The 25,006-nt window shown below is 37.1% G+C and overlaps 2 protein-coding genes across 2 annotated transcripts; both read right to left on the minus strand.

Moving 5' to 3' along the window:
• Window positions 1-9,284: 9,284 nt before the first annotated feature.
• On the minus strand, window positions 9,285-13,755 carry LOC137747390 (WD-40 repeat-containing protein MSI1). Its single transcript, XM_068487495.1, has 6 exons — window positions 13,235-13,755; window positions 12,321-12,647; window positions 11,938-12,090; window positions 10,934-11,058; window positions 10,733-10,828; window positions 9,285-9,734 (listed from the first exon to the last, which is right to left on the minus strand). The coding sequence occupies exons 1-6, from the start codon at window positions 13,577-13,579 to the stop codon at window positions 9,512-9,514; spliced, it is 1,269 nt and encodes a 422-aa protein (XP_068343596.1). The 5' UTR covers window positions 13,580-13,755; the 3' UTR covers window positions 9,285-9,511.
• A 1,875-nt stretch (window positions 13,756-15,630) lies between these two features.
• LOC137747621 (ribose-phosphate pyrophosphokinase 1) lies at window positions 15,631-22,374 on the minus strand. Its single transcript, XM_068487762.1, has 9 exons — window positions 22,081-22,374; window positions 21,747-21,926; window positions 20,288-20,536; window positions 19,694-19,837; window positions 19,129-19,296; window positions 18,174-18,243; window positions 17,025-17,106; window positions 16,311-16,470; window positions 15,631-15,975 (listed from the first exon to the last, which is right to left on the minus strand). The coding sequence occupies exons 1-9, from the start codon at window positions 22,195-22,197 to the stop codon at window positions 15,937-15,939; spliced, it is 1,209 nt and encodes a 402-aa protein (XP_068343863.1). The 5' UTR covers window positions 22,198-22,374; the 3' UTR covers window positions 15,631-15,936.
• Between the last annotated feature and the right edge of the window lie 2,632 nt (window positions 22,375-25,006).

A 25,006-nucleotide genomic window follows, 5' to 3' on the forward strand; every position in this document is an offset into this window, starting at 1 on the left:
TTGAACTCGGATTGGTAGACCTCTTCCGGCAATTTGGAGCAGTATGCCCCCTCTTGGAACATATATGACATTCAGGAACGATATTTAGCCTAGTTTCAGTGTTTCCAGACCATGATTGCCAATTTCCACCGTTTTGTCTTTCACTAGATGAATTCCCACTATTGCCACATGATCTAAAGTTACCATTACCAACAAAACCATATACATTAGAGAAATCAAGGTACAATTGAGGTTGAGGTTGCACAATAGGGATTGACTACTAGGAAATGGTGATGGATACACTGCTTGAGGATTTGAAGAAAATGACATTGGTGGTGGTGGATGCATAACATGATTAGATGATGATTCTCCCTGACTTGGCACTCCAAAGATTGGTACTTCATTTGGAATCCGTGTAAGAATCCCTCCAGTACTATATGCAACCTTATCAGAATTACTTGAAGATCCCTGAGCCTTTGTAAATTGTGAAGTAGAGGCTACATTCCCTTGCACATACATCCCAGAAAAATTCTGAGACAAGCCATTCACCACAGACTCAGCCTCCATTTCTGCACATAATAGCTGCTTTCGGAATTCCCTTAAGGACATAGTAGTGTCTCTTGTAAAGATCATTGTAGAATATTCCATTGGTAAACCAGACAGAGCAGCAACAATGAAATCATTATCAATCACAAATTCTCCCACAGCAATTAACTGTTCTTTAATACTTCTAAGCTTACACAAATATTGATCTATAGAGTCACCACCATTTTGCATATATAGTCTGAAACTCAGTCTTTAGCGTATTCACCCTTGCTTTAGAAATGGAAGCATACCTATCTTGAATGTTAGTCAAAGCCTCATGAGCAGTCCTAGATCCCAAAACATGCTCAACATGCTCAATCGACTCATCAGATAACGTAGCAATCAACAAACTCAAGAGAGCAAGAAATCAACAGCTTCCCATTCTTTATACTCATCAAAACTTTCATTTGTAACACCATGATAAGTGTTAATCACAAATTTTGCTGGACACTTAGTCGACCCATCAAAATGATCAAACAACTTATATCCTTTTAGAATATATTTGAACTAGAAGACTCATTTCGAAAAATTCTTGTCATTCAACTTAATTGTCAACATTCCCAAAAGCCCTTTAATTTTGACAAAAGAAGATGCCATTGCTATTTGCAGGATTTATAGTTTTATCAAGAAACTAATATCTTCTCAATACTTCAAGAATCACAAATTATCAAGAAATGCTTCAAATTTCAACTAACAATGTCCACAGAAATTGAACTAATCTTCATAAAAATTCACAGAAATGGCTTCGTGCACTCAAATTTCAACAACTCTTCAAAGAAATTCACAGAAATAGCTTCGTGCCCACAAATTTCAATCAATTAATCTGTTTAGAGAATGGCTTCGTGCCCTCAAATTTCAACAACTCTTCAAAGAAATTCACAAAAATGGCTTCATGCCCACAAATTTCAATCAACTAATCTTCACAGAGAATGGCTTTGCGCCCTCAATATTTAGCTACTAATGGCTTCGTGCCTAACAACTATTTATCTAGCTAAATCAAGCAATAGACTGCCAAAGAGAAAAATTTCAAGAAAGAACCCAGAAACAAAGATTCCATTTGGCTCAAGTGTTCGAGATTTCCAAAACAAACTACAACACCTTCAGAAAATACCACCGCTAGAAACCCAGAAAGCACTTCTGATCAACACCACCCAAGAACCCAATTTCGACCTCGAAACTTCATCAAAAACACGACCCGGTAACTCCACAGCAGAATCGCTGGCTCGATACCATATTAACTATTATGAACCAGATGAAGAAAATGAAGAACTGTGTATGAAGAATTGCAGAATGAGAGAGAGGGAGAGAGAGAGAGAGAGAGAGAGAGAGAGAAGAATGAAGGAAGTGTCTATGACTTTTCAGATTGTGTTTCGTAAATTGTAAATGTTTACAAGATATGCTATATATAGCATTTTACACTTAGACAGCTCACCTCTAACTAACTTTTAACTACTCAGCTAACTACTAACAATTCTTAACTATATTTAGCTAACATGGCAGCTAACATGGCACACACTCACACTCTATTTGATGTCTACACTTATCAGCTAGCATGGTATTTATAGTCTTTCTCTAGGAGCTGATATATATATATATATATATATATATATATATATATATATATCAGTTTTTGTAAGGCTATCTACATATTGTTGTGGGTGTGCTGAAATTTTCTATGTCATTTCTCTAATTTTTTCTCTTTGTCTTGATTGATACATGCCACAAGCCGGCGAAGAATATTAAGAACTATACACAGCTGACTAGCAATAGGATACAAAAAGTCAAAAGATAGTTACCAAACAAAATTTCACTAACAAGAAAATTATTAAACTGTTGTCATTCATGGGCTACTGATTGATGAGGGCAGCCTTGATCTTCTTAACGATGTCAAGTGTCAACATCTATCTTAAAAGATGGATTGCATTGTTGATTCTGGTGGCAAAAACAGCCGACGACACAATACTGCTTTAGCACTTGCACTGCCAAATGTTGCAATGGCAATGGCTGGCAACTAAGATCGAGTTATACTGATAAGGAAGCTACTCTGGGAAAGATAAACAGATCTCCAGTTTGAATCTTTTGAGTATACAGATTGTTTTTCGTGTCCACCAAGCCTACTTCCAAGTGCCAAGGAGCCTTTAAGAAGAAACAACAGTCTAGTTGCGTCGAGTTGGGTGTGTGATGGAAATAGCGATTTTGGAGGAAACTGAAGCACTGCGTACCAAAGGCTGAGCTCTGGGTGGACTAGCTAAAAGATTTGAATCTTTGTAAACAAAGAAACTTGATATTGTATTTTCATAATATTAGCTAGCTCAAGAAAATTTTCATGGTGAGTGAGAAATTTTTCATTGTTAAACAAATATGTGTTAACAAAGCCAAACTTAAAACATTTATGTAGAATAAGCAATGAGAAAAAAAAAGGTGTAAGAAAAAGAAATGGATTGTAAATCATATTATAATTTAATATGATTAAATTGAAAGAATCAAGTGGCTAAGTATATGATGGGCTACGTCTGAAAATCAATGAAAGTTATATGTAAACTTTTATTTTTCACCAAAAGCAACCTAGGCTTAACATGGCTTTAGCCAATGTTAGCCTTTAGCATGGCTCTCCTAGTGCTGCGTATGACATTGATCTAGCCATTAAGTGCAGGGAACTTAACCACGCTACCGTTTTCTATTTTCAAGGTTTCGGGGGCATATGATCGAATATCCCACGAAAGACATCTAAGAGCAACTCTACCATTGCAAAGGTCCCATCGGGCTATTCACTATTTAATCCACCCAGTAAATAGAAATTGCCCTTAATGAATAGTAACTGCCTTTTGCATCTCCACCCTTACACTGAATAGCCCTAGCAATAGGTAATAAAATATTAGTATTTTTTTTTTATAATTAATATTATATTATTTACTTTGTATAAATTGATATTTTATCATTAATTTATCTTTTCCTTTTGGAAATTTCTTCTTATCTCTCCAAACTTCTACCATTTTTCTTTTGCTGCACTTCCGACACATAGCTGAGCAGCACACCTGAATGCCTTTCTTAATTTCTGTTGCACTTCTGTAGTCTATGGCTTCGCGAAACGGTGTGGTGCAGAGGGGTATCGTGAAGCTGGATCGTTCAAGTCCCAGCTCCCTCGTTCTCAATCTCTCGGATTCGCCCTGCACCAGAGCAGCCTCGCGCAGTCTAGCTCTGCAGCTTCCAAGGACGACGGAGGTAAGTTTTTGTTTTCACAGAAATGCAAAGGGAGAGAAAAAGGATGACAACAAATCAAAAGCCAACCAAAATTACATAGTATATTATAGGTAAGCAAAAGCATCAGAGTCCTGGCTCGTCTAATTGTACTGTTGAACTGGATTCGCTTGTCTTCACCGAAACGACAAATCACCACAAACCCATTTATTAAACCCCCTCTCCGATTCGATCTCTCCCACTCCGATTCCTTGTGGGTTTTTTCCTACTTCCCTCACAACCTCGCCGATCGATCTGCTCCTAAAGAAGAATCAGCTGCTGCTGCTGCCGCTATGTTTCTGTTTGACTGGTTCTACAACGTCCTCATCTCCTTCGGGTTATGGTAGAAGGAGGCCAAGATTCTATTTCTGAGCCTCGACAATGTTGGCAAGACAACCCTCCTCCACATGCTGAAGGACGAGGTTTGACTCTCTTTCTCTCCCTCCTCAAATTGAATAGTACACGGAAGAGTTCGAGAAATGCAGAAGAAATAATGGTTAACGTCACCCAAATGTTAGCCTTACGTCACATGGCCTTCAGGCTCTTGGGCTGGCAACTCCTGTCGGCCTTTCCTTCTGGCCTGCTCGGGCTTTATCGCCAGTACACACTGGACCTCCCATCTCTGGTTCTCTGGCCCTGTTTGAGAGCTAGTCCATCAGGCAATAACCCACGGTGGAACTACTCTAAGGGCCCTGGACAAGAAAACACCATTTGAAGCTTTTAGTGGTAGAGTAAGACATTTAAGGGTCTTTGGTTTAATCTGTTATGCACAAGTTCCCTCACCAATATGACAAAAGTTAATGAAAATAGCAACAAATGTAATTTCATAGGATATGGAAGTTGTGAAAAAGGTTACAAAATTTCAATTTGAAAACTTAGAAGATAAACATCTTAAGGGACGTCATCTTCCATGAAGAAGCCATCTGGAACTCAGAGACCAATGCTGAAGTAATGGTCACAACACCATCAACATTGAGGAGATTGGCAGCACCTAAAATTGGAGCTAAATCACCAATTCAAAACACACATCCACGCCACCTCAAACATCTCAGGGTTCAATCCCCCATTCCACAACACAAAGTGCAGAATCACAAGGGAGTACCCCTAGCTCAGCACCATTGAGGATGAGAAATCTCAATGACATATATGCCACCTGCAAATTCTGTGTGATTGAACTTGAAACATTTGAAGAAGCTATGAAGGACACTGCATGGTATAAAGCAATGGAGAGTGAGATTGGAATGGTTAAGAAGAATGAGACTTCAGATATAGTGAATAGACCAAGTGACAAGTAAATAGTTAGAGTGAAATGGGTTTACAAGACCAAACTCAATCTTGATGGAACAGTGCAGAAGCACAAGGCAAGGCTAGTTACCAAGGGTTATTTACAGCAACTAGGAGTAGACTTTAATGAAACATTTACTCCTGTGGCAAGACTTAATACAATTCGGACTCTAATTGCACTTGTTGCACAAAAAGGATGGAAGCTTCATTAGTTGGATGTGAAGTCAGTTTTCCTAAATGGAACACTAGAAGAAGAAGTATGGTATGAAGTTCCAAATGAAGAAGAGAAAGTCTATAAGTTGAAGAAAGCTTTATATGGACCAAAGCAAGCCCCTAAAGCTTGGTACAATGAGACTAATTCATATTTCAATCAATGTGGCCAGAGTCCAAGTGAAGCCAAATTTTACAGAAAACCTGGAACTAACTTAGATATACATACTTATAGTGTCTATATATGTGGATGATGTTGTGTTCACAGGGGGAGTAATGATGAAATGATTGTTGAGTTCAGAAAAGATATGATGAGAAAGTTTGAAATGACAGATTTGGGACTTTTGCATCACTTTCTTGGAATTAGAGTGATTCATAATCCCAGTGGAATTTTTATCCACTAGCAAAAATATGTAGAAACCGTGCTTCACAATTTTGAACTGAAAGGATTTAAAGCAGTTGCTACACCATTGATCACTAATAAAAGTTATGCAAAAATGATGGTTCTGGTCTTGCAGATGAGACTCTTTACTGGAAAATAGTTGGTAGTTTACTCCACTTGACAGCAACTAGGCTAGACATCATGTTTGCTCCTAGTTTGTTATCAAGGTTCATGCATAATCCAACCAAGGTGCATATAGGAACAGATAAAAGGGTTCCAAGGTATATATGTGGAACTATTGACTTCGAATAAAGTGTGAAAAGGAAGAAGCTGCTATACTTGTGAGATTCTGTGACAATGACTAGGGAGAAAGTGAGAATGATATAAGAAGTACATCAGGGTATGCATTTACTTTTGGTTCAGAGATCTTCTATTACAACCCGTCTATAAGTTACTATATTTTATTTTCTAGAAATTGTGAAATGTCCAAAATACTCCTAGAGGAGAAAGTGTTGACTTTTGTTGACAATTGAACTCGTGACACGCATGTCTTAGCACATGTTCGTAGTTCTCATTGATATGAGCGCAAGTGGAGAGGAAATTAGAGCAAGAACGAAGATTTTACAAAACACAAATGTTAAGGGTATTCTTGTAATTCTAAATTTAAAGAGTAAAACTAATAATATTATAAATGTTAACTAAAGTAAAGCAAAAGGGGGGGGGGGGGGAAGGGGAGGCTTCTAGAAGGGGGAGGAAGAGAAGATAAAAAAAGGAAGGGGAGGAAGAGAAGATAAAAGAAGGGGGGAGATGTTAAATTAGTAATTCCAAGTACTTTGACTAGAATTGGAGTTCATGTCATGCATTTAGTAATGTCTTATATTTGTGAAAATGGAATTGGCCATGTTGAAGGATCTGTGTACTAGTGACTAAGAGCAATGCTTAGGAATCTAGTTAGGGGAAATATGACAGACATTTACGGAGTTTGATTATACTAAACTTCGTGGAATCTTATATTATTATTTATATCATTGGTTGATTACTCTTGTTGGGTGTTACTTGATCGTGTGCATAATTGGATGACTTGGATGGTAATTGAATTATTGCTTTTGTTAGATGTCTATTGGTGTGATTAGGGCTTGCTTTGATATGAGATCGATTTCTTATCAGACTTTGTAATAACGTGAGGTATGTTAGAGAACTATGAATGGCTTGATCCCTTCTTAAGGTACGTAGGCAATCTAACACTAAGGTTAGATGCAGCCATGAAATAAAAGAAAATGATTGCATGGTTGAATCATTGATTGTGTTTTGGTTGTTTTGGAGGTAAGACATGATGGATAAATAGGGATGTGATGACGTCATGTGTCGATCTTAGACGTATATCGGGATCGGGGTGTGACATCTTCTCTTAGGTATCAGTGAAGCAACAAAATGTTGCACTATCAACAGCTAAGGCAGTACATATGAGTGCTGCAAAAGCAACATCAAATGCCATTTGGTTGAGGTATGTGTTGAAGTATTTTGGAGAAATGCAAGTGGATGCCACACCACTTTTGTGTGACAGCACCTCTGCAATAACTTAAGAATTCAATCTTTCACCTTAAGACCCAACATATCAAAAGAAAGTTCCATTTCACCAGAGAAGCCTTGCAAGAGAACATCAATGAACTTCTAAACTGCAAGTTTGAGGATCAGATGACTAACATTTTCACCAAGGTATACCTCAATTAAGATTTGTGTATCTAAGAGGGCTACTTGGAGTCAAGACCATAATTCATTTAGAGGGGAGTGTTGGAACTAAATGATCCCTACCCTTGATCTTGGATTAATTAACAAGGAAGTCCAAAGGGTCCAAGGGCTAGTTTTCAATTTGAATGTAAAATAGAATTAGGTGATGGGTTTTGTCTTATGGCCACATGCAAGGCTTTGATTAGAATGTGTTGTAAGGCTTGGATTGAAATTAACAGCTGTTACTGTTTGTCCAACTTGTTGATAAGCTTGTACTACACCAATGGTGGAATCCAATGTGATTGATATCATCACTGCAATAGTAGCAAAGTTTTGCACTGTACTTTCTCTTAAAAAATTTTGTGTAGGGAGACTTTAAATGCGGTCTCTAACTACCAATATTCTTTGACTGAAACCTTAATGGTTTTTAGTTTTTGATCGAAGATCAATTATACTCTCCATTCTCCTATATATTGTGTGTGTGTGTGTGTGTGTGTGTGTAAACATGGGTACGTTCATCAAAACTGCAAAATAGAATGTACCCATGTAAGTTTAAAAAATATATTAGAAAAAAATTGAATGGATTTTATATTAAAAAAATGGGTACATTTTGTATAAAAAAAATGGCACATTTTACATATAGCAAATTGATATATTTAAGAACGGGTAGATTTAAGATTTGAAAAAAAAATGAAAAAAAAAAAAATATATATATATATATATATATATATATATATATATATATAAATGGGTACATTTAAGATTAAAAACAAATTAAAAATATATAAGTTTAAAAAATAGATTAGAAAAATTGAATGGATTTTATATATAAAAAAAAACGGGTACATTTTGTATAAAAAAAAAAGGGCACATTTTACATATAGCAAATTGGTATATTTAAGATACATTTAAGATTAGAAAAAATTGAAAAATTATATGAACGGGTACATTTAATAAAAAATCAAGAACATGGATAATTTCATGTTTTAATTAGTTGTCTGCCTGCATAGATATTGCCTATACACGTTTTAGAGAATTATTGGCAGGCAGACAACTAACTAGAACATGGATTGAGAGAGGGCAGAGTGGCCCACTACCAATACAACTGGGCGTTGTTCTTTAACTAATCACCTGTAATTAATCAATGCTGAAATAAATCAACCTCTTATATGGTTCAAGACAAGCAAAATACGACAATATACCCAAACACCTATTTGCTGCAATGCTGGAAGCACTGACCTTTACTTAAAAGCACTTTCAGCTAACCACAATGCAGAGGCTTCACAGATGCCTGGCATCTTCCGAAGCTGTAATCTTTACACACTAAGCAAGCAAGTTTTTGGCTCTATTAACTCAAGATATCTATACGGATAAAGACCTTCAACTTTAGGAATAGGTTTAATTGTTTAATGTTAACGCTAAGGAAGAGAAATCTTTACCGGAAAGACGGGGATGTAAAGTTATGAAAGGTAGCTTGCTCGCTCGACCAAAAAATGAACGATTGAAACAACCAAGAACAACAAAAACCTTTCAAGCGGACAAAAGCTTTTTAAACCCAGCCGATTCCATCAAATACAATCCTTCAAGAGCGGGGGATAGCAACCAAGGGAAATCGTTCGCAAGGCTAGCCGGTTAAATGGATAAGTTGTGTAACAAACAATCCTTGTTCATTTGGTGTTGCTGCCTTCGTCTTTCGGCTTTAGGACTAGCTCAGTCTTGTTCAATAAATAGACGGAAATGGATTAAAAATGTGCTTATTCAAACTAGGTAAGTACTTTCGTGCTTCCTGGAAAGCTACCTCCTAATAAGCAGACCTGGTGTATTTTAAATGATGTTTCTAATGAACTACTGATCTTATGACCAAAAAATAGTACAAAGATTCATTCGAAAATTACTTCCACGCCGAAGTACTGCATATAATTACTAAGCATGGATCAAATACATTACTCATCTGACTCAGTAAACAACACACAAATCCTCAAATGCAATGGTGAAAAGGGAAGAAAAGAAGAAAGTTACACAAGAACATAAATAAACAAAGCGCTGCATGCCTCCTTCCCTAATTAGCTTTGACTGACTACATTTGGCTAAGTATTGGAAATTACACTAAGGCTTTGCCGGTTCTTCAGGTAAATCATCTTCGTCATGGTAAATGTTCTCTGCCATCTGCCAAATCTGGAGTATGTTATCTTCAGCCACGCTAGAAATAACCCAATCTTCACACGGGTTCCACGAAAAATCAGATATTTTACTGGTGTGACCCCCATGAATAAAAAGTAACTCTGGGGGGCCGTCTTCTGCATCCTCTGGTGTCTGCTCTTCATCAATTCTGTAGAGAACGAAGTTATAACATTCAAGTTAAGATTTGTTTTCATGCAAATATAATATACAGTACACAGTGATCAAAAAAAGTTTGTAGGGCACCATAATTATGCAACCTATGTTCGAAGATTCTTTCTTTACTGACAAAAGTAAGCATGAAAAGAGAGATCTCCAAATACATCAATTAAGTCCAAAAATTAAAAGAGATGCACGTCAGAGACAAATATACCCTCGTTATCTTCATATGAAAGCTAGTATAGCAACTAAACCTGGGACATAAGACGAAAGGGAGGGGTGGCGTAATAGTACTGACCAAGATACATATATAATGTTTTTAAGTTCCAACTCGGACGATAGTCCACCATACCCCTGGTTTTGCCAGTGTCATTTTATATTTTATTTCCAGAGTTTCTTTGCTGTATCAAAAGCCATTTATTGAGGCTTGTGTCGAAAATTTTGCCAAAGCATCTCTTGTGAGATCCAATGAAATGTTCAAGTGGAATTTGCATTTATGTATTTGATACTGTGTACCCAAATATATCTGTCTTCTAATGTGAGGCCTCAATTGGCTTCATTAACTCTGGGCTTTTGTTTTCTGCACACTAATACTTAGTTTGGCTACTCTCTTTGGTTCATTCTCATGACCAAGAATAACCAACAAGCTTGGACAAGCTTAGGACGAGCTTTGGATGTATGTGCCTGCTATACACTTCAACGATCAAAATATAAAGAGCATGATGCGTACGTGTGGTCTGATGCCTAAGACCCCTACATTTTTATGATGCTTTAGGCTCCACTGACTCTTACTTTCCTGATGTATCTATCACAGTTCTCATATCTGGTTTCCCAACTAAACCACTATTCTAGAGCCATAACCTAAATGCTTTCACAAGAACAGGCACTCGAAATATATTGATTTCTGTTAAAATAGAACAAGTTGGAGTGAAGAATGCCACTCCCTATAAAACAAAGATAAAATATGACACACGGTTCTTTAAGGAATACCTGCTAAGATCCCAAACCATGAGTCTCCTACCAAGACAACATGAAGCTAAGATAGTTTCATTCTTTGGATTCCAACCGACTTGGAAAACCTCCTCCCTGAAACACCACAAAAATAAAACTTGATATCAGATCTATAGACTGATTACAGCAAAAGATAACTTTGGACATCCAATTTTATAAGGTCCAGGTAAGGATCCTTACTTATGGCAATCAAAGGTGTGGAGTGCAGTATTGATTTTGCGTACATCAAACAGCTTAACAGTTTTGTCAGTAGATCCAGTTGCAACAACCCATTCATTGAAGGGATTGAAAGCCAAACAGTTAACCTGAAAAAAATATTACATAAACAAGCTAATTTAAAATTGTCCAAAATTTCCAAGGCTATAATATCACAAAGAACTAATCCGTTCATCACTTACAATATTAGATAAAGAAAACTAAAAGCCTTAAAAATGTTGCAAAATTGTAACAGATATATTACTCTACACAAAGTTCATCAGCTCTAGAGTCTAGAAGTAAAAAAATCACACAGGACTTTGCCTGCTAAGATGACTCACACCTAAAAACATCATAACTATCTCAACAACGATTGCTTGCTTTTGTTTCTATTAGGTATCCGACAACCCTGCAATAAAGTAAAAAAAATCCATTGTAACAAATTGACCAAGCTATCTAATATTGCCGAAATGTCACTAATACAAAATTTTCCTTTTCAGTATTACCAAAATGTCAATAATTATACATAAAAGCTGCCACCCTAGCCTTCCTGAATAGCCATCATTGTCTCAGTCCTTTCCAGGTTTCCACAAAAGATCTACAGATTTTCATCAGGCTTTTCAATTACCAAAATACATTATTCATCAACTGGCTAAAAACTCTTTGAATCAGTGACGGAAAAAAATTAGCTTAAGGGCACCAATTTACAGCAATCAAAACATATAAATTTGAATGTTTGAACATAATACACGAGAGCTTTTCAATTTTATCAACATACAGTATTCATCAACTGGCTAAAAACACTTTGCTTTGGATAGAAAAAATTAGCTAAAGGCACCAATTTACAGCAATCAAAACATATCAATTTGAATGTTAGAACATTATATGGAAGAGACCTGAATGTACCAAGATTGACATTTAAATCTTAAATGCATAAACATCAAATATCTGTAGCAATGACAGAATGTTCACAATTTCACATCACTCACCTCACTCTGATGAGCAACCACAGATTGGACAGGCTTGGTAACTGATGGAGTCCGGAGATCCCATATGAGAAGGTATTGATCATCACCAACAGAACCAAATAAGTATTCATGCCTCAAATGCCATGCTACATCTTCCACAACACCTTCATGAACCTAATCCAGGAACCATTTCAAACAACATTAAAATTTTAAATAAAAGATGCAGAGAAGCAGCAATCGTATAAAGTGCTATCTTATTGCATCCAAACTCAACATGTTACTGCCATCATGTTTAAAGATAGCCTTACTCTGGTATATGTGCAAATTTAGCCTTTACTTTAAAAATAGCAACAGCTACACAGAATCATCTGTATCAAATTGCACACATAGCTGTGGAGACATACCTTAAATATCTGCATAGCTTCAAGAGTTTTGTTCTTAGCAGTCGCATTAATGTCCCACAGGCATATCTGAGCATCATCCGAACCACTGAGTAAATGACCCTGCTTGAACTTACTCCACGATAAACCATATCCTTCAGTGCTGTGGCCCCTCAGCCTCAAATCAGGACTGCATGCACCATCCAATGGAGGCTTCGATGGATGTTTGCTATAATCGAACACAAAAACTTCAGCATTAACAGTCTTTGTGGCAATAATAAATGGATTCTGAGGCATATATCGAGCCCGATTAACCTCTCCATCATGATTTATTTGCTGGATTATTTGCACCTGCAAGAAAATTTAAGACCACATATCTGATTCCATTTAGACATATGATATCTGCAAATACAGCATAAACCAATATACAGTGTTTCAGTTCAGTTATTAGAGTGTCATATGGGCTGCAGCTCATAACGTTTTTGGTTCTTGGACTCTAAGGACATTTATCCTATACCAATGGCCATTGGTACTTTTCTAATTCAAACCAGTGCATCCAGCCTTATGGAACCAACTTGGAACACAATTCAGGAAGCTTGTGTGTTTTCTCGGATAAACTGAATTTCCTTTCTGTTTCGTTCTTCCTCTAATTCTTAATAAACTTCTTTAGCCAAAAATAAAATCCTTACAATGACCAAAAACAAAATAAATTGACTGAAAGTTCAATAATTGTTCTTTATTTGTAACATACAGGATAGACATTTAATACCAAAAAAAATAATAATTCGAAATTTCTTGTATTTCCTAGCAGTTCCTCTGCACCCAAACAGGCCCACATTGCAAAACCCCCAAATTTGAAATCTTTAACAAATCAGTACGAACTATTCATGTTCCTAGCCACAAAATGGTTAAACCTGGACCACAAAATCAAGCGTTACCTTTCCATTGGCGCAACCGAAACCGCCAACCTCTGCTCGATCATCGTCATAATGGCGAGCATCGTTCTCGGCATCCTCCAATGGCAACTGGACCTGAGCAAGCATAAGGTAATTTGGCTCGTTCTCGGAGGTGTGGGTCCCCAAAATCATCTTCTGCACCGAATAGTCCTTCCCCGGAGGCTCTTCTCGGTCGGGAAGCCACTCCACTGTAAGCGACGGCCATTCTAAGGCATGGGTTATGACCAGATCGTACAAAAACGGTGTGTTCTTCTTCCATATCTTGTACTCCTCGTTTATCAGCCGCTCCTCTATCTCTCCCCTCATTTCTTCGTCGTCTTTGCCCATGCTCTTCCTTCCACTTTCTCGGAAATTCTCGGATTTTCTCGAGAAAATTGTTGAATCTGAGGTGTGGGTTCTTGGCGGGAATTTGGTAGAAACAAACCCTAAATGTAGGGTCTGAGGACTCTGAGTGAAAAGGGGAGAGCGTGTTTGGAACTTTGGAGAAGTGAGAGATGTTGGGCTTTTCTGGCGGGTCTTTGGTTTGGGAAGGTCCAAGGGATTTACGCGGTTATACCTTTTCCATTATAATTTTTTTCTTTTCAATATGTACTTCTGATTTTCTATTTTAATGTGGAACCATTTAGTACTACAGTCTAGTGATATTTATTTTTACTTATAGAGAGGTTTTATATTCGATTCTCGTAAAAGAAAATTTGAATCATATTATTGCTAGCACGTTGTAAGGTTACGTCCACTCTCTTCCTTTAGTACAGATAATATTCTTTGTTCATTAGGGAAAAAAAAAAAATCATGGTTGGTAGATTACCACCAAACCCTACTAAGGGTGGTCATGGTTTAGTTTGAAATCGAAATTTATTTTATTTTGGTTCATTTCGGTTTTGGGGTGAGAACCAAAAGGGAACCAAACCATTTTGTTTCGGTTTCAAACGGTTTTATTTTAGCTTGCACCTCACTTGTAGGCTCTTAAAAAATTAGCATTAATACAAGTATTCAACATTCAAACAAAGTAAAAAGGTTCAAAACCTAGTCATTTGCAAGCCAAATGCTTTATGGCGTTAATCAACTCAATTGAAAAAAATTCATGATCACCATCACCATAATGAAATTCAACGTGAAACAATGTTCAACATCAAAATGCCTCGTGGCATTAGGTTAGGATAACCAAATTGAAAAGATTAAGTTTACCATACAAAAATTAGAGTTCAAACAAAGTTCAATGTCAAAATGCCTTTTGATATAAGCATTAGTACAACCCGAAAAAATAAATTGTTCATGCAATTCAATAAAAAAGTTTTGGTGTTTTAAGTCACTACTTTGAATCATTCAACCATTTACCTTTCCATTTCTTTTTAACACTAACTCTATGAAGGTTTAAGAGGCCCTTGAGACCTTAAGCTTGTGAACGGGCTTGAGAAGGCGATACTTTGGAAGCCATTCAACCTTGTAAAAGTGAAACCGATGAATGAGAAACTATTAAACCTTGTGAACTAGAAGCTTGAGATTACCTTGAAACTTGTGGTTGAGGATTAAGAGTAAGATAACCGATGCTTAAATTCGAATCAATCAACTCTACACAATACAAAAACATAAACATTATAAATTACATTAGTTAACTGCTAAAAAGTAGATATATTCATAAATCATCACCAAAGAATTGTCCCACCACCATTCCCGGCCTACTTTTTAACCAATTTTCCCATGGATATAAGCTTATGCTGCAGGATCAGAATGTTAGGGAAATTTGACAGTTGACCTCATTCGAATGGATATAAGCTTATGCACATACAAATTGCAAAGCAGTTTGCCTACCATTTGATATCTCAAGGCCTTGTTTAGTATTTTTTGTTGATCCAACTTTTGGTTTTCAAAAAACAGGAGTAAATTACTTATTACTTGTCGGTTTAAAAAACTAAAATTCGATAAAAAGAGGATACCAAACAGGCACTAAACACGTTCATATTCTTCTAGTTTAGCGACCACGGTAAGAAAATACAAATCATTTTTCAGCTCTCTCATTATTACGAATAAGGAATTGAAGCTTCAATTCATCATTCTTCATGATGGTCTCTTGAGAGCAGAATAATTGACTAGCTAACCACCACAGATGACTCCCGGGCTCTCAAATTTTCTTTCTTTTGTTTCTTAACCTCGATACTCGTTGGATGCACAGCCCTCGTTTTCTCGGGTTGGCCTTCATCATCGGACATCCATGCTTCATCGTCAACCCAATATGAAGCTTGCTTCAAGGCCAGAGTAGGACTGACACAAAAACATGATTCCGAGGGCACGTCGGGTGAAAATGAGTTTCAGAGACAAAGTGAGACTCGCAAGCAATTTCATAGGGCTAAATCGAAATTAATGAAAAAGATAAAAAGGCGAGTACAATGTGATTGATTACTCAACAAAATTTGAGCTTACAAGGTCAAAACAATGATATCATACAACAAACCAAACCATTTTTTCCGCAAAAGGGGGAGAAATGAGATTTGTGAAGCCCTAGGCGGGATTATCTTCCCAACAACCTTCGGTTGTACAAAGTTCCAAAACAACAATCTATGAAGCAGGGCGTCTCTCTCTGTGGAAAACTTTTATTTCTCTATTGACAATCCTGTTTCCGACAAGGTAGCTAGCTATACGGCAGTAACAGAAGCTGGGAGGGCACACCGCCAACATGAATTTGATCAATCAATGCCCAAGGTGGAATAGGGTTCATAGCCACCCTGACAAAAATTCAAAACGAAAACTCTCAGCGAGTCAGCACTGCTTTCCCGACTTAAATGGTAAAAACTATGTAAACGCTTAACTCCTATTCTCCCTAGAAACTAAGATTTGTAATAGAACCTCAAAGGGAAGTACAGAGCAAGAATCAAATGGTTTTAACACATGAAGCAGAGACGCATGACATTTTTTGCCCTTGCCCACTGACTTCATCATGTTTTTATATACAGGCCAATCGCCAGACAAATCGATTGAATTTGTTTATGTAACCGGGGAGAATGGACTAATTTTCTGTAAGAATCGTATTAAACAAATTTTATTGATATATGCTACTCACAGAGCAGTCATCATGAACACGCCATATGGTCTCGCCCAGAAGATTTGCTACTGACAAGACAGTTAGCTGGGGAAAATAATTCTGCTCCGACACTGGAATGGTATTTGTTATGATCACCTCTTGAAACAAACCGCTCGACAGCCTCTCGATCGCAGGAGGGCTGCAAAAAGACAAAAGATAAAAGTAAATATTCTAGCGTGCTGTTGCATATACTGACCACGGCCTATAGAAATATCAACTGTCAACATTAGTTTCATGCAGAAAATACGTATGAACAAATAAAAGGCTCTCCCTAAAACTCATTCCTTCAAATGTCACAAATGCCAATCACCTAGAGATGACATTTAAATATCAAAACTGCGGATTTTTTTATTGGATCCTTTCACCTAATCATAATGCATATTTGAACAGATGTAGATGGCCGAGTGCATTAAACTCCCACTAACGTGGGTTCTGAGGAATGCAAGATAAATCCACCTATATTTCCACAGAGGGTGTTCCTGCAATCATCGGGTCTTAGGCAAGCCAAACCATTAATGCTAAAGGCCACTCTGTCCAAATCATGCCAAATGTATCGAATAAAATTGGGAAAAAAGAAAATTGATTGTTGGCTCCGGTGGATGTTTTAAAGATCATAACCCCGGCTTAAAACGCTCTTTGTGTCATGCTAAATGAGTGAAAGTGGAGATTCATGCACATATAAATTCCACGTACCTAAAAACCGCATGCGTACTGCATGCATAGACTTCCCTGGCACCCTCTTGATGTAGTAAGGCAGCACCTTTCGTAATAGTCCCTACAACCAAACATCCAAACAATGATACTCTGTTGCAAGAATAACAACTAAGAATATAACTGCAAAGACTAGTTGATAACAGAGGAAACTGCTATGAAAACATCAATCAATTCAAAACCAGGACAGTGAATCAATAGTGTTTGTGGCATTTGTAGCTAAGATGGTTAAAAATTGAAAATACAAGTTGTGTGAACAAACTTGTGATTTCGTGAAACTAGACTTTCGTATAACCGAGAGGGACTTTTGCGTATTCATTTATGCACAATTAAGAGCTCTTACACTAATGGCTGTGGATGTCCACAATTGTAAAAGAATATCTGGATTTGGAACAGTGCTAAGAACCAACTATCCAATGCTGACCCCAGGCACATTTCATACTTAAGGTTTTAGTAAGTGGGCCACTCAAGTGTTGAATGCACATACAGTCAAAATTGAGGGGTCGCGACAGGGATAGCTTCCCTTAGAATCTCTCTAAGGTTTGATGATTTCCATACTGTCAGATAACCCCCTGTATAGTCTTAGGCATGAACTTTCAAGTTAAACCGACATAAAGGACTATCAAAAGGGGAATAACCCACTTCTTCAAGCCTCCAAGATACAATTTAAATGCTGTGCAAATTAATTAAGTCTCCGTCAAAATGAAAATTTGTTCCAATCCTGATCTACATTTAGATGTCCTTATAGTTACATTTATGAAGATGAACTAGTACAATGCAATGCTTCCTATGGTTAAAAGATACAGGTTCCAATCCACAAAAAAAACCTATACTATTATTATTTGTATTGGTTGAAATATATTTCTCATTTCTTTTCATATGAGAGATGTAATAGTTCTTGTCAGCCCCTGTTACCCCCTATTTCTGATTTTACTAAGATGATTTCTATTTCCATAATACTCGCGTCATAGGCAAGATCCTTTTTTAATGATTATGATTTCTCCAGACAATAGCTTTACCATCACGAGCTAGGCTCATCATCAATATCTAAGTGTTCTATATTATGTCATATCATTGTCGGTACTCTATATGATCGATTTTGTAAACAGATTAGAGCATGTACAAACTAACCAGCTGTGTCAATCATGTCATCCACCATAACTGCTACTTTTCCCTTCACATCACCAATCAAATTCATCACCTGCAAAAGAGATATACAGAAATGAATTCCAAGATATGTTTCCATGGGGAACCCAAAAATAAAACTTATGCATATGTGGATGACTGTCCTTTGATTAAAGTTAGAGAAGAGAGAGAGAAGAGAGAGAAGAAGAAAAGAAAGAAAGGTGGGTCATTCACAAAAATCAAGAGAGGCTTTTAGGAAATCCAGAGTTTTGAAAGAGAAATATGGTAAAAATACGGGCATATTCAACAATAATTTTCAGAATGTAAGCACAGGGGGTGAGAAAAGTGGTAATAGCTCGGGTGAATGGAGTTTATTGTCCGGATAAAGATGGCAGAAATGCAATCAAGTCATCATATTCTCAAAGAGAAGTAGCAACACTGGCTATGTCAGGACTCAGAGGTAAACAGAAGTAAGAACAATAAGATATCTGAAGTTGTCCCAGAGAATAATATCACAGATAAAATAGGCTGCCATTACGAATGATGAGGTCAAGGAGTATCAACTGAGTAAGGAGGGAGTTTTTAAATGATTTCAAAGAAGTGTACAACAATTGATTCAGACTTCCAAGATTATGTGTTGTTATTTTCAGGAGGTGGAGGTTGTGCATTAATGGATGTTTCAAGTCGGTTAATTTTAGAGTTAAATAATAGTTTTTTCAGACCGTTTTCGAAAATGCAACATCATGAAATTAACTTGGTCCCTCATAGTCTGCACTAGTTTATCTAAGCTTGATATACGATGTAAAAGCATTCCAGTTTCACAATAATTTACCTTTCCAACAATTTCATGTGTTGCTTCAAATATAATGAAAGAACAAGACTTCTCAAAAAAAAAAAAAGGAACAAGACAATCATAGGAGGCAAATCAGATAGTCGTCAAACCCATCTGAATAGATAGTACCTCTGCCACATTGTGCCCATGACGTCTTTTATCAACAATGGCTAAAGGAGCATCAGATAATTTTTTTGCGAATGCACGAGCTCTAGCAACACCCCCAACATCTGGTGAGACCACTACCAAATCATCAGAGCATATAGTCTTGCTGGCGAGGTAATCAAGTATCACAGGCTATGAGGACATAAAAAAAAAGGTTATAAAGAAGGTGAACCACATAGGAGATGTCCAACAATTCGAACTCTGTGATCAACAGTATTTAAAATCTTATACCCCTCAGGAGTTTGAGAGAAGAACCCAGTACATTCCTAAATAAGCATGTATACTTTAAATAGCTAAATCAAGCAAAGTGAATTTTATCAAAATCCTTATAAAATTGTTTCCTTAAAAGATTTCTAGACACAAATATATTTATAGTTCAAAGGAATATCTCTTTCAGCCAGTTTAACAAATAATAAGTCAATTCAAATAGATTTTATTTCAGGTAGCCAAGCAACATTCTTGTAAGAGTCCAACATCCCCGGGTCCGTGAATTATGAAACAAAAGGGAGCGAAGTATTACAGGTATTACCTGACCATATACATGATCCACAGCAATATCAAAATATCCCATTGACTGCCCAGAATGAAGATCGCATGCAAGAACACGATCTGCACCTGCTTCTGTAATCAAATTTGCAACAAGTTTGGCTGCAATAGATTCACGCCCTTGAGTCTGTAACAACAAACAATTTAAGATAATAATTAAAACAAATTCAAACTTAAAATTGGTTAAACCTTACATATCACCTTCAACTAAAATAACGGCGTCGTGGAGTTTACCACAGAACGCATTTGTATATATGTTATCAACTCAGCATTCTAAACTTCTGCTTATTCATAATTCTATAGTGTAGCTCAACCCATTTGTGGAAAAATTCAAGCAAAAATAATACTTAAACTTACTTTTATGTTGATGACCTGATCTTTCTTAAAACCTAAAACCCCAATTTAAGGAATCTAACTTGCGTATTCGCAATAACTCTCCATCAAGATATTTAATTGAATTTTTGTACTACGACAAATGGGAATCAATTATTACCAGTAAGCTATATTTTGATGCTCAAAGTAAAAATTTACCAAAGATAATAAGTTTCAAGAGTCCTTGCTCATAATACGAAGTTACCTTTCTATCAGCCCTGGCATAGCCAAAATATGGAATCACAGCAGTGATATTCTTGGCTGAAGCCCTCCGACAAGCATCAATCATGACCAGAAGCTCCATAAGATTTTCGTTTGCAGGAGGACATGTGGGTTGCACAAGATATACATCACACCCTCTTACACTCTCTTGCAACTGAACATAAATCTCTCCATCAGCAAAGCGTTTGATCTTAATCCTTCCAAGTTCCAGACCCATGTAGCAAGCAATTTCCTTTCAAATAAAAACATTAGGTCAGACCATCGTGCAATTAAATGATTCATAAGTTTACAATACATTATGGCTACGCTTGCTTTGGGGAAATTGTTCCAAGCAGAAGGTTTCTGAATTAGAAAAACTTTCTGATGTTTGTTTGAATGGTCAACTTCCTGGAACATATGAGCATTTTTTTAGCTTGTGTGTCAGGAAATGTTTCCTTAAGAGACAAGGAGAGCAAATAAAAATTTCCTTTCCTTCCGTTAAGTCAAATGGCATAATTAAGGCAAAATTCTCTCGAGAGATTGTGTTTCTCAATCTACCAACAGTGAAAGATATTTCCAAGAGAATTTTTGTGATTTAAGTTTTTTTTTAATTTTTTTTTTGTTTTTTTTATTATTTTTTTTGCTTCAAATTTCTATTTCCTAAACAAGGATGCATCTTTCCAAACATACGAACACCAAAAGATGGGTAATGCAAATGACTATCACCATGAGCTATATATTTTATAGAAACAAAAGAAATTCAAATCATTACTTAAACAAGGATAATGATGCATTTTGACATATATTGTAAGTTGAGGAGTAAACGACAAAATCGATAACCAACAGCATTTTTGCATACAAATCTTGACACGCTAGCTAATATACTTTTATGTAGGGACCGTATCCTCTCTTCGATTTTGTTAATTCTCATTTATAATCTAGTAGATGTTCACAAATCCTTCTTCCCACTAGCTTTGTCATTCTAACTATCAACCATAACAAACGGACAGCCAAACCAATAAAGCAGAAAACTAAATACATACAATATACCTCCTTCCAACAATTTACTTATATATGTTCAGGTGAAACCGTCAACAGTCAATTATTAGTACATAGATAACTAATCAGTTTGTCCGATCCTATGCATAATTTCCTTGGGTTTCTTGATCCTCATTTTTCCACAAGTAAATCTGACAGTTTCCAATTGCAAAACACCAGGAAACAATAAAAAAGAACAAGTAAACCCTGATTCCCAACACCTCGACCAAGTCCTCCTACTAACTCTTATGCAGAACCAAAAGGTCCAGAACTCAAACAATAACACACGAAACTTTTGGTATCTAATTTCCCTAATCTTATCATTAGCATGATAAAATACAATAAATCTTCATTGAATAACAAAATTATCATTCAAAAATACAAGCATAGACAATCTTAAGTGGTAAACTTGTCTAAAGCCAAACCTGAGAAAGCGCGGGGTTCGCAGTGCCCGAAAAGATCCTGAGCCTGGTATCATTCTTGCCAATTTCATTCACCAAATGTGTTTTCGTGGCTGAAAAATTCGATATCATATCTTCACTCCTGAAGAGTGGAACGCACGGCTTTCCATTTGCATACTTGAGAGGCCCTTCCACACTACACCTCTACAACACATTATTCAGAACCAAGAAATTTCAAATCATATTATCGAAATACCGCTCCAATTGAAAATAATTAGCGAGAATATTCGAGAATTAAAGCATTTCTTGAACCAAGAAAATCAGAACATGAAAGCAAAGAAAGGCTACGGCAGCTTACGACGGCGTTTGGGACCGGGACTCGAGAGCGGGAGAAGTTGGGGATGTAAGCGCGAGTGTGTAAAGAGTTGCGAGAAGCGAGAGGGGACCGGGACACTGTGTGAAGCAGCGACGCCATTTCCTGGAGTTGGAGGTAGCGATCAGTTCTAGAGAGAAAGAGAGAGAGAGAGTTAGGGTTAGGGTTTTAGAGAGTTGCTCGTCATGGGAAGGAGTGGTAGTAGAGTGGGAGGTTTATTGGTTGTTTCTCAGCAAATGCTGCTGCTGCGAGTGGCGGGATGGGTTCAGGGGAATGTGAGGAAGAAACAATACCCATTAAACATTTAGAGTAACTCCAGACCCAAAAAAAAAAAAAAAAAAAAAAGAACTTTTTTGAGAAAACATTTCTTTATTTTCAATTTTGTTTTTTAACTTTTCTTTTGGTTTTTCCAACAAGGGCATGTTTGTAAATGCATCCAAAATGACTAAAAGCGTTTTTTGGTGAAAGTCTATTCAATTCCAGAAGTATTTGAAGTGCATTTTGTAAGAAGCACTTTAAGTTTCTTTTTTCGGATTCACTTGTATTTTTAGTAAAGATTAGTTTTAAAAGTATTTTTATCGAAAATGATCAGTCATTTTAAAAACACTTTCAAACATACCTTTAAAAAAAACATCATTTTAATTGTTTCACACGTCTATGTTTAATCATGCTCTTTTTTATTTATTTATTGAATTCAATGATCAGAAATGTGGGACCATGATTTTCTAGGGCCAAAGTAAAGGCGATTCGAATATCGTCACCTCAAAAGTCTAGTCATGGACTCACCAGCTCCGAGCAGAGCTGGATCAGACGGAGCAATGGTGCCACCATCACCTTGTTCCAAGGCATTAGGCAAAGTCCAAGTGACTCCGCTGGTATGACCAAACTTGTTTCGCAAGACACTCGATCTAATATGGATATGGATTCAATCAGATCCTTCATAAGTCTTGGAGTTCCTCCAATCCAGAAATTGGCATGCACCCCCAATAACCATAGCACCTAAGAAGGTGCAATATCTACTTCTAAATATCCCCTAAGATTCTCTTGGCTTAGAATGAGGATTATATCCTAAAAATGTCTCTTTCCATAGTATAAATACACATATCTAAGGTTCGTCTCTGGGAACACAATATACTTTAACTCTCTTACCCATTGCTTGAGTCTAAAACAGCTTACTAACTTGATCGTCTGAAAGCTTCTGGCTGGCACACACACACCCCCTTCCCCCCCTCCCCCCCCCCCACCCCCGGTCTTAGGCTTGCTCATGATTATTCTCTATTTTGCAGGTTATTCGAATTCGTGCCTTCACCATCCTCGGTGGTGCACATATTTGGTTCCAACAATTGGTGTTTTCATTGAAAGCGAACTCATATTCATCTTGACCATATCACCCTACCACTAACATATATGCCGAAGAAAGCTCAGTTAACATCAACGTTAATCCTGTTAGGGAGGGACAACCCGCTTTCCGATGCGTCCATCGTTCCAAGGATGGATAATCCACATGAAATAACAATTGCACCTGGGATCAAAGAGGGCCCAGTCCACAAACCTCCTCATTCCATGGACCAGATTTGGGAAACCCTAATGAAGATCAACACCTCTTTTGATGAATTGGAAAATAGCTAAGTAACTGCTCGAGCTGAAAGCCACTCCGATATTGTGGACATAAAAAAAACGTATGAAAAACTTGGAAAATTCGAGCAGAACAACCTCTCAAACTTAGATCCCTGCTTTTGATTATGGGAATATCAGTACTATAACCCTTGAAGGAGAACCTATAGTGTCGTCTGTTGTCCCAACTTTAGCAAACATCACTGATCTGACAAAGACCCCTTACGCGACGAACAGGTTGATAATGTGGCATCTGCAAATAGGCTTCGAGCCCCGCAAGACTCTCATCTAGTGAACACGATAAGGGCATTGAGATTGGAGCCCTACTGCTTGAGATTCGACGAGCCCGAATCCTCTAAAAAATAAGAGCACTAACGCCTCATGAACAAGAAAAATCCTAGAGGCCTGGTTGGAGAAGGTAATCATCGTGCCCCTAGTAGGCCGATGGTTTGCTTCAAAAGTCTACTCTCGATGGCAATCGAAACCATGCCTCCACCTGAAAATTTTCTGCAACCATGGTTCAAGTCATTTCACGAAGATTCTGACTAGACTATCATATTATGACTATTAGAACGCCATGGCATACAATAACAATGATGTTTGGATGTGTAAGATGTTCTTGTCCACCCTAAAAAGACCGACTATGAGATGGTACTTAGAGTTGCCAGCTAGGTCCATTGATTGCTTTGAAAGTCTATCTGAAATCTTCACCAACACTTACTCATTATACCGCGACGTGCGCAAACGTCATGAAGCCATGTTAAGAATGGCTCCCTAGTCTAGAGAAAAAAACCTCAGAACCTATTTGAAGCGTTTATGTGTGGAGCTGGCAGAGGTTGAAAAGCCAGATGATAGGTTGGCCACCATGGCATTCAAGCAAGGCCTCTATGTTCACTCACCCCTTTCCCAAAAGCTAAATAAAAGGAAGTATGTGTCACGCTCTAACTCTATGGGATATAGAATCCCACCTTTCCCAATTTGGGGGATGAATCATCACCAATCATTAACTCCTAAATTCCTAATGATTACAAAACTTGCCATCTCACCCTTATTTGGTAAAAATATCAATCCAATTCCATATAATCACCCTTCTCCAATTCAAACTAAAAATATTTCTAATTACATATGAACATGAAATAATACTAGCTAGTTTTTGAAATAATTTTGCAGCAAAATGAACTTATGTTGAGACTAGTTTACACATCAAAAGTAAGTTCTTGTACACATAGCATATAAATAGAAATCCAATAAAATCATTACATGAAAATGACTTCGCACATACACACACATATCTAAA

This window comes from Pyrus communis, chromosome 10 (assembly GCF_963583255.1).
Source record: "Pyrus communis chromosome 10, drPyrComm1.1, whole genome shotgun sequence".
Taxonomy (NCBI): domain Eukaryota; kingdom Viridiplantae; phylum Streptophyta; class Magnoliopsida; order Rosales; family Rosaceae; genus Pyrus; species Pyrus communis.

Coding starts and splice junctions, on each gene's coding strand:
- LOC137747390 (XM_068487495.1), bottom strand. CDS start 13,579: ATGGGCAAAGACGACGAAGAAATGAGGGGAGAGATAGAGGAGCGGCTG. Junction 12,091..12,320: donor AAGCTATGCAGATATTTAAG/GTATGTCTCCAC, acceptor TTCCTGGATTAG/GTTCATGAAGGTGTTGTGGA. Junction 9,735..10,732: donor ATGGTTTGGGATCTTAGCAG/GTATTCCTTAAA, acceptor CGTTCTCTACAG/AATTGATGAAGAGCAGACAC.
- LOC137747621 (XM_068487762.1), bottom strand. CDS start 22,197: ATGGCGTCGCTGCTTCACACAGTGTCCCGGTCCCCTCTCGCTTCTCGC. Junction 19,838..20,287: donor ATGCCAGGGCTGATAGAAAG/GTAACTTCGTAT, acceptor TTGTTGTTACAG/ACTCAAGGGCGTGAATCTAT. Junction 17,107..18,173: donor TGACATGATTGACACAGCTG/GTTAGTTTGTAC, acceptor GTTTGGTTGTAG/GGACTATTACGAAAGGTGCT.